Below are 10,802 nucleotides of genomic sequence, written 5' to 3' on the forward strand. Positions count from 1 at the left end.
GCAGAAGTCTGATAACAACCGTCAGGTGTGCTGGAAGAGAGAAACATCTAAAACATGCAGGATAGTAGCCCTCGAGGACCAGGGTTGGTGACCCCTGACTTAAATGGTATGATGGAAAAGCAGCAGAAGTGGTCTTTGCTCGTCTTCTGGACCAAAACACTGATAAACAAAGAAACCCACGTCTATGGTTGATTTATTTGTCTAAAAAGGTGTTGGTTATTTAGTGGATCAAAACATACTCCAGTTATTCACATAACTTTGAAGACTTTGAACTCAGCCCATGGAAAAATCCTCAAACTATCAAAGGAGCCAAAACACCAGGAGTCTTTTTGTGCAGATTTCTCCAAACTTGTGCTATCACACATCCATAACAGCGACAGGAAGAGTCTTTAAGGATCTACAAAAATAGCAGCAGAGGTCTCTTTGGGTAATCCACTCTGAATCCAACCTGTCGAACAGGCTTTGTTGTCTCCGAGTTCTTTTGATATTATTCTATGCGCGTCCTCCCATAGGTCAAACAGTGTTTTAAATCCTCCTCTTAGCACTGCTTGAGGTTATTTCACATGTCCCATTATGTTGGCCAAGCAGCTCTAAGAGGATTTCCAGAACCTCCTTGACCCAAGTGTTAATATCACACCAGCAGAGTAATGATCACTCCATCATCTTGGCCTTGCCACAGCATCTCACCTTCAAACGCCACCTTCCCATGTTTCCTGGCTCGCATCAAAATCCCCACCACCTTATCGGAAATCCGAACATATCTGTCAAACAGCTCCCCGAACGTTATACGGGTCTTTCCATCCGGGTCCGGGTCCGCCATAGTCCTGATCACGTAACACATGTCGTCTATCTCGCGGTGGATGTGCTGCTCGGCCCGTTTGGCCCTCTCTGCCGTTTTGGTGCCTTCTTTGGGTCGTCCGTAACCTTCCTGACCTTTCTGAAGACGCAGGGACATGGAGTAATCATAGTCAAAGTACTCGCTGAAAGGGTTTAGCTTCTGGGTCACCGTGTGTTCGGACGCCCAGTTCTGCCAGCGGCTTTTCAGGTTTCCCACTGCGCTGTAATTCTTTGACAGAGCATTGATCTTGTTGGCATCCTCAGCCTCTTTTTTGTACCTGAGAGGGATTAAAGATGGGATTAAATCAGATAGAAATGAAGCGGATGTTTTCATTTTTACCCCGGCCCCGAAAGGGAGGCAAGAGGTATTGTTTTGGTTCATTTTGTTTGTTTGTTCAACCTTTAGCAGCAAAACTATTGGTTGAATTCATACCAAATTGGGTTTATAGATTGCCAGTGACCTAAAATAGATCTGATTACATTTTGGGAGCAGTAGATCAAAGTTCCAATTTTGTATGAATTTTTAAAATATTTTTTTCCTCATTTATTTATAATGGGTGAAATTTCAAATGTCTGTAGCAGCAAAACTACTGTTTGAATTCATATCAAATTGGGTTTATAGATTGGCAGTGACCCAGAACAGATGTCATTATATTTTGGGAAAGCAGGTGAAACTTCAAATTTTTTAAATGCATTTTTAACCCCCCACCCCCTTAATTTTTTTACTCATAATGGGTGAAATTTCATATGTCTGTAGCAGCAAAACTATTGGTTGAATTCATACCAAACTGAGTTTATAGATTGCCAGTGACCCAAAATAGATCTGATTACATTTTGGGAAAAATAGGTCAAAGTTCCAATTTTGTTCATAAATTTTTAAAATCTTTTTTTTTTTCCCTATTTACTTATTTTGGGTGAAATTTCACACATCTGTAGCAGCAAAACTACTGGATGAATTCATACTAAATTGGGTTTATAGATTGCCAGTGACTCAGAATAGATGTGGTTACATTTTGTGAAAAGTAAGTCAAAGTTACAATTTTTTTTTAGGAATTTTTATATTATTTTTTTCCCATTTACTTATAATGGGCAAAATTTGAAATGTCTATAAAATCATCAATTTTGTTTCAATTTATTTCAAATTTGGCACATATATAGAGGCAATTGATATGCTGACATCAGCACACAGAACTACAATACGTGCGAGGGGCGGGGTTTGTTGTGCCTGGTATATGGAAGTAAATCTGTCTGAAAAAATCTGAAATTAAACATCTGAATTTTTTTTTTTCACACTGAAATTAAGTATCAGAATTTTTTTGGCACTAAAATTAAGTATCAGAATTTTTTTGGTACTGAAATTAAGTATCAGAATTTTTTTGGTACTGAAATTAAGTATCAGAATTTTTTTGGCACTGAAATTAAGTATCTGAATTTTTTTTTTTTTTTTTTTTGCACTGAAATTAAGTATCAGAATTTTTTTGCACTGAAATTAAGTATCTGAATTTTTTTTGGGACTGAAATTAAACATCTGATTTTTTTATTTATTTAATTGTTTTTGCACTGAAATTAAGTATCAGAATTTTTTTGGCACTGAAATGAAGTATCTGAATTTTTTTGGCACTGAAATTAAGTATCTCAATTTTTTTTTTTTTTGCACTGAAATTAAGTATCAGAATTTTTTTGGCACTAAAGTTAAGCATCTGAATTTGTTTTTTGCACTGAAATTCAGTATCTGAATTGTTTTGCACTGAAATTAAGTATCTGAATTTTTTTGGCACTGAAATTAAGTATCTGAATTTTTTTTTTTTTGCACTGAAATTAAGCATCTGAATTTTTTTTCACTCAATTTTACTATGTTCATAAACTTACAATAAAAAAAATTCAGTTGCAAAAATTCAAATGAAACAAATTCAGATCACACATCCGGGACACCAAGGATAAGCAATGATTCTATCTGAAGTCTAACCGACAGCCAACCAATCGAGTTACATTAGGTTGGTCATGTGACGCCGAAAAAATTCAGATACTTAATTTCAGTGCAAAAAAAAATTCAGTGCTAGAAATTCCGTGGCTTTTATAACTCAAAATCTGATGAGACAGATTTACTTCCATACTGGTACCACTTGTTTCATTTACTGTCACTCTAAAAACAAACTATAATATTCACTCTAGTATTATTTTGCTCAGTATTTCACACCAAAGACAGTCAGCTGATTTCACTCACACTGGAACGGAGGGTCTTTTAATCCTGGCTAATGACTCTGACTCTTCTTCGGAGTCGTTCTTCTCTGTTTCTGTCCCAGACTTGGTCCTCCTCTCGCTAACCGGTCTGTCCTTATCAGCATCAGGTGGTCCAGTATCCTCACTGATGCTTCTTTCTCCTTTTCCTCCTCCTCCTTTTGCATGTTTCTGCTCATTTTCCACCTGCTTCCAGCTTTTGGTAAGAGACGACACCATGTTGGAGCACTTCCTTCTTCGTGTAGGTGAACTTTTCTTCTTCAGCAGTCGGTCGATCTCTTCATTGGACGGCAGGGCCTCTTTGCTGATCTTCTCAGTCAGGAGCCCGATACCGACGCTTTTCTCTTTAGCTACGCTGGTCACAGTCTTCACCACCTGCTTGGTCTTGATAGGAGACGTCACCAGTAGGTCTGTGGAAGTCTTAACCACCTCAGTTTTGGACTCTTTTCCAGTCTCCGCATGAGGAGTCGATGTCTTTTCGATCTTTTCCGAAGCGACGACTTGAGCCTTAGAAGCCCCCGCTGGTTCGCTTTGAGAGGAAACCGGCCTCGTCTTGGGGGTCCATTTCTTTCTGGGTTCCTCTGTCGGACCTCCCACCGAAGATGGAGCCCACCCGCTTGGTTCGCTGGCTTGTTTTTGCTCATTTTCCGACACCCACTGCTGCCAGCTGCTTGTCAGGCTGCACACCATACTGATCGCGCGAAGCTTCTTGATGTTCTTGTTAGCAGATGGTTTCCTTTGGGAGGCTTGGCTGGGCTGTTTGTCCGACATAATTATCTGTAATAATGTGTCTATTTAGCAGCAATTTATCCCGCCGAAGTAATTTTCCTTAACAGCTGTCAGACCAACAACACCATCTTCTCTTTCCAAAAATCTCCTTTCGTCTATAGCAGGTTTTTCTCTTGCTCACTGTCCTAGCTAACTAACACTTGCAGCTCCAGCTCTAAAATGGGGAGCGCAAACCCTAACATGACGGTGGAAAGTATTCAAGTCATCCCAGGCTACCAACCTGATCGTCTTTCCTTGACGCCGGTCACCCCTATTGGCTTATGTTTCATCACAGAGCTTGTAACTGGAGGTAAACAGGGCAGTAGACCAAGCTCAGTCAGCGACTTCTACCACATACATAGCACTATTAAAGATATTCAGCATCACATTAACACCCAAGTTAACCCCTGGAAGTCTTTACATTTGTTGCATCCTATAGATGACAGGTGTCAAACATGCGGCCCGGGGGCCAAATCCGGCCCGCCAAAGGGTCCAGTCTGGCCCATGGGATGAATTTGTGAAATGCAACAATTACACTAAGACATGAACAATCCTTTTAGTTCAGGTTCCACATTCAGACCAATTCAATCTCAAGTGGGCAGGACCAGTAAAATACTATCATAATAACATAGAAATAATGACAACTCCAATTGTTTCTCTTTGTAAATGTAACTATTTTCACGTATTTACACTAAAACAAAGTATAATTTTGCAAAAAATGTGAATAACCTGAAATGTCTTAAGAGAAGTAAGTACAGTTTTAACAATATTCTGCCTGTTACTAAATGTTTTATGTATTTGTAGATCCACTGTGATCTGTAAGTTACAATGAACATGTGTAAATGATAAACTGAGACATAATGGTTAAAATTACACTTATTTTTTTCAGTTTGTTCCTGTTATTCACATCTTTTGAAAGGATAGTTTGTAGATGTAAACCTGTTCGTATTGTAAATTTACCTTTTTTTTGCTCTAAAACATAGAGAAAAGTTTGGGGTTGACATTATTTCTATATTATTATGTTATTATTTTACTGGTTCGGCCCACTGCAGATCAAATTAAGCTGAATGTGGAACTGAACTAAATGAGTTTGACACCCCTGCTATAGATAAATCAAACACATTTTCCTGTCTGTTTTTATCCACTCAGTCCGTCTTGTTACTCATACAACATAAACCACCCACATATATTTAGACGACCTTATGCACTGAGATAATGAAATGATCTTGTGTCCACATACTCTGCTTAGCACTGTCATCCCTCCTGTCTGTTATGATAGCAACGTTTCCATAAGCGGCATAATGAAGACGTAATGAGTTGCAAAAGTCGCTATATATAGGCGACAAACAGGACTATATTTCCACAGGTGTCAAGCAATGAAGTACAAATACTTAACTAGAAATTTTGGTTAGCTATACTTTAGTGGAGTAATTATTTTTCACACAACTTTTTATTTCTACTCCTTACATTTTAACCCTTTCATGCACAGTGGTCACTACATTCTCCAGCTGTTCTCTTGTATATTCATGGATTTTGTTGTTTTAGTTCCATATCAGCCAACACAGTGCACACTTATGCACCATCCCATACACTGCAGTTCATACCATTACTGTCACTTTGCTGTTTTTGATCAATCTGATCTGCACTAACATGTTTGAGTGTAAATCAATTGCTTGTTATTGTTAATTGACTGTAATTAACCATTTTTCTTAAACAAAAAGGTTTTTTTGGGCATATTATGTTAATAAAGTGAGTAATAATTAATATTAGAGTATGTTAAAATGTAACAAAACAACCAGATTAACAGCATTAAAAAATTTATTTCATAGTTTTCACACAGTGTATCATTAAATACATGTTTCTTTGCTTCAAAAATTAGACGCATGATGTCCAGCTGAGTGGATATTTTTGCAACTCCATGAAAAATAGGTTTCGATCGCATTGTTTTTTCAGGCATAAAGAGGAATTAAAAACACTCAGGAAAAATATCTTGATTAGGGTCAAAAAACGGTATTCAAAATCTCTCTGAAAGGACATTTTAGAGACAAGCATGCATGACATGTATTCATGACATGCATGAATTATGAGAACCTTAATCGTGATTTTTTTCCTGAGTGTTTTTATCCCTCTTTAGGCATAAAAATAACAATTCTATTGATTTTTTTTAGCCTATTTTTATGGAGTTAAAAAAAATGTCCACTCAGCTGGACACCATGCATTTAGTTTTAGAACCAAAGAAACTTGTATTTACTGATATACTGTGTGAAAACTATGAAATAAAAACATTTTTAATGCTGCTAATCTGATGTTTTCTCACATTTTAACATACCTGCATGGAGATAATATGCAAAAAAAAAAAAAAAACAACAACTGTTAATTACAGTCTAATAACAACTGGCAGTTTTTTTTTACTATCAAACATGTTACTGCAGATCAGGTTTATCTAGAACAGCAAAGTTACAGTAATGGTCTGAATGTCAGTGTATGGGATGGTGCATAAGCGTCCACTGTGTTGGCTGATATGGAACTAAAACAACAAAATCCATGAATATACAAGAGAACACTTTTGAACAGCTGTCCACTGTAGTGACCAGTGTGCATGAAAGGGTTAAATGACAATAAAGGAAGTCTGAAGTCTGAAGAGAATTCACCATGTTTTACAATTATAAGACATCATGAGCTCATTTTGGACCACGCATCTGGAGTTACACAAATACTGTACATGGTGCGTTTATATTTTTGCTCAGTATAGTTTGGGGAACATGAGAGTCTCTGTTTCATCTACACCAGGAGTCTCAAACATGCGGCCCGGGGACCAAATGCAGCCCCACAAAGGTTCCAGTCCGGCCCGTGGGATGAATTTGCAAAGTGCAAAAATTCATGTCAAACTCATTTTAGTTCAGGTTCTACATACAGACTAATATGATCTACAGTAAAATAACACTGAGTTACAAAAAAATGTTTTTTGCAAGTTGTCTAGGTTTTTTCAGCTGAATTAGGAGCATTTTGCACCGCTAAATCCAAAAATGACACCTTTTTTTCTCAGTCAGGTCAGGTTTTTTTGCTAATTTGATTTTGAAAATTTTGATCTTCTCACAAAATTGATGACATTTTTGTGACTTTATCAGTTGATTTTTTATATAGTTCTCACCCAAAATAGGTTTTAAGAGAAAAAAAATCATTTTCTAACAGGATTCCTGTTAGGTACAATGGTGTATTCAGCGCAGATGTAGCAGAATACGTCAGGCTTATTTTTGCAAGATCTTCTAGTCGAAGCCATTTCATTCACCTGTAATATTAAAAAAAAACATTAATCATAAATTGGCAAAAGTAAAATCTTCAGAACTCGTTTATTGCAAGAAATATGAAAGAATTTTGTATCATATGATGTGAAAATGCCCATAAATGTAAGCAAAAATGTTCAAAAGCCAATATGTAGCATAGTTCAGAAAGCTGACCTGATTGAGCAAAATGAATGTGATTTTTGGATTCAGCACACCAAAATGATCCTAAATCAGCTCAAAAAACTGAAACAATAAATTTGTTGTTGACCAGTGTAATAATAGCATAATAACCTACAAAAAATAACTCCAAATTTTCTTCTCAGTTTGATGTTAAAAAAATTGTATTTCATTATGTCTGTAAATAATGACAAGTTGAAATTTTTGTCTTGTTTTAGTGCAAAAAATAAACATGAAATTATCCAATCCAACTTTATTTGTAAAGCACTTTAAAACAACTGCAGTGGACCAAAGTGCTGTACAGAAGAAAAATTAAAACCAAAATAGAAGTATTAAATACAGAATAGATTAAAAGACAGAAACTGTACAAAAAAAAAAAAAAGTGCTCTACAGAAGAATAAATAAAACCCAAATAAAAAGAATAAAATACAAGAATAGATTAAAAGCCAAATTATAAAATATTTACATTTACAAACTATCCTGTAACAATAAAATGTGAATAATCTGAACAAATATGAACAACCTGAAATGTTTAAAGAAAATTAAACACAGTTTTAACAATTTTCTGCCTGTTACTAAATGTTTGGTGTTTTTGTCGTTGTAGTTGAGGCATAATATCGTTAAAATTGCACTTTTTTTTGTAGGAAATGTCAGTTTTTCCAGGTTATTCACATCTTTTTTATTGGGATAGTTTATCAAAGTAAGTATTTTCATAATTTAATGGGGTTAATTAATGGAGTTTTCATAATTTTTACATTATTCTGTTATTATTTCACTGGAGATGAAATCGGCCCCTGAAAGAAAATGAGTGATCTACACTGTTTGACATAGGGTTAATTTGACCTGAGTGAAAATGCAATAAAAAGTTAAAAATCCATGTCTGATTTTCTCTCTGAATCCCAGACAAATATCCAACTGCAGAGGCCTGATGTAGACGCAGCCAAGACTGACATACAAGCCATCCCAGATACGAGAAGAAACTTAATCTGAGGTGGGAAAAAAAAAAAAGAGCAGGGAACTTCGGACCAGAAAAAAATGTGATACCTGCAGAGGAGGAGGATCTCCTGCTTACGCACGAAGAAGTTTAATCTCACATTGCAGCCGCTAGTAGATCACAGCTGACTCAGTTACTTCAGAAAGCAGAGCGTGCTGACATTTACACAAGCAAAACTCTGGGTTTTACGTGTCCCAGCACAGTTCTACTGCAGAAGGTGGGGGTGGGGTGGGGGGCTTTCTTAATGTGAAGCCAGAGCATCTAATTTTATTTATGTTGGTTTTGCAAATCCATGCTTGCAGAGGGGACTTGTACATAAATAGAAGCTGGCACATGCACAGGCTCACAGACATGAAGATGCAGCTGTTGCAGTCTGTCACACAGAGTGGAAGTGACTCATCCCACATCAGCACAGGACGTCTGCTCCAACCCAGTCAGTGGGAGAGGAGAGTGTGTCACCGGGTCTGAGTGGGAGGGGAGTGCTCCCCCAAGAGGAAGACGAAGCTCATTACACTGCAAAAAAACAGGTGTACACTGCAAAAAAACAGGTGTACACTGCAAAAAAACAGGTGTGCGCTGCAAAAAAAACAGGTGTGCACTGCAAAAAAACAGGTGTACGCTGCAAAAAAACAGGTGTACACTGCAAAAAACACAGGTGTACACTGCAAAAAAACAGGTGTACACTGCAAAAAAACAGGTGTGCACTGCAAAAAAACAGGTGTACGCTGCAAAAAAACAGGTGTACACTGCAAAAAAACAGGTGTGCACTGCAAAAAACCAGGCGTGCACTGCACAAAACAGGTGTGCGCTGCAAAAAAACAGGTGTACACTGCAAAAAAACAGGCGTGCACTGCAAAAAAACAGGTGTACACTGCAAAAAAACAGGTGTGCGCTGCAAAAAAACAGGTGTATGCTGCAAAAAAACAGGTGTGCACTGCAAAAAAAACAGGTGTACACTGCAAAAAAACAGGTGTGCACTGCAAAAAAACAGGTGTGCACTGCAAAAAAACAGGTGTGCGCTGCAAAAAAACAGGTGTGCGCTGCAAAAAAACAGGTGTACGCTGCAAAAAAACAGGTGTGCACTGCAAAAAAACAGGTGTGCACTGCAAAAAAACAGGTGTGCACTGCAAAAAAAACAGGCGTACACTGCAAAAAAACAGGTGTGCACTGCAGAAAAAACAGGTGTGCACTGCAAAAAAACAGGTGTGCACTGCAAAAAAAAACAGGTGTACACTGCAAAAAAACAGGTGTGCACTGCAAAAAAACAGGTGTCTGACAAGAAAAAAAGCACTCAGAGAGCGCAGACCTCTGCCAAGAGACATCTGCCCCCCCCCCCCTTCATTTTGTTCATTGTTTTCTTCATTTTGTTCATTATTTTGTTCATTTTTCTTCATTTTGTTTTTATATTTTCTTCATTTTGTTCACTGTTTTCTTCATTTTGTTTTTATATTTTCTTCATTTTTCGTCATTTTGTTCATTGTTTTCTTCATTTTGTTTTATATTAATTTTTCTTCATTTTGTTCAATATTTTCTTCATTTTTCTTCATTTTGTTTTTATATTTTCTTCATTTTGTTCATTATTTTCTTCATTTTTCTTCATTTTGTTTTTATATTTTCTTCATTTTGTTCATTATTTTCTTCATTTTTCTTCATTTTGTTTTTATATTTTCTTCATTTTTCGTCATTTTGCTCATTGTTTTCTTCATTTTGTTTTATATTAATTTTTGTTCATTTTGTTCAATATTTTCTTCATTTTTCTTCATTTTGTTTTTATATTTTCTTCATTTTGTTCATTATTTTCTTCATTTTTCTTCATTTTGTTCATTATTTTCTTCATTTTTCTTCATTTTGTTTTTATATTTTCTTCATTTTGTTCATTATTTTGTTCATTTTCCTTCATTTTCTTCATTATTTTCTTCATTTTTCTTCATTTTGTTTTTATATTTTCTTCATTTTTCTTCATTTTGTTCATTGTTTTCTTCATTTTGTTTTATATTAATTTTTGTTCATTTTGTTCAACATTTTCTTTGTTTTTGGTCATTTTGTTTTGTATGTTTTCTTCATTTTTCTTCATTTTCTTCATTATTTTCTTAATTTTTCTACATTGTGTTTTTATATTCATTTTTCTTAAGTTTGTTCAATATTTATATTTTCTTCATTTTTGTGCATTTTGTTCATTATTTTCTACATTTGTGTTCATTGAATTTTAGTATTTTCGTGATTTTTGAGCATTGCATTCATTTTTTTCCTTCATTTGTGTTCATTCTGATGATGTGAGTCCACTCCTCCCTCTAATTGGACCAGCCTTTTTTTTTTTTTTTTTTTTCTCAATAAAAAATGCTGAAGCAAGAGTTGGGGGTACTTGATTTAAAAAGTGTATTTCAGGGGGTACTGCACTTTAAAAAGTTTGAAAGATATCAATAACTGAATTGAATTGTTTCCATGGTAACTGTGGAGCCTCTGAACATCCGAAAGGGTCATGCCTGATGACCATGAAAAGACGA

At 35.9% G+C, this 10,802-nt stretch overlaps 1 protein-coding gene across 1 annotated transcript; it reads right to left on the minus strand.

The window, feature by feature from the left end:
- Positions 1-220: 220 nt before the first annotated feature.
- On the minus strand, positions 221-3,955 carry abrab (actin binding Rho activating protein b). Its single transcript, XM_030147782.1, has 2 exons — positions 3,062-3,955; positions 221-1,115 (listed from the first exon to the last, which is right to left on the minus strand). The coding sequence occupies exons 1-2, from the start codon at positions 3,844-3,846 to the stop codon at positions 632-634; spliced, it is 1,269 nt and encodes a 422-aa protein (XP_030003642.1). The 5' UTR covers positions 3,847-3,955; the 3' UTR covers positions 221-631.
- Positions 3,956-10,802: the final 6,847 nt, after the last annotated feature.

Source organism: Sphaeramia orbicularis, chromosome 11 (assembly GCF_902148855.1).
Source record: "Sphaeramia orbicularis chromosome 11, fSphaOr1.1, whole genome shotgun sequence".
NCBI classification, from domain to species: domain Eukaryota; kingdom Metazoa; phylum Chordata; class Actinopteri; order Kurtiformes; family Apogonidae; genus Sphaeramia; species Sphaeramia orbicularis.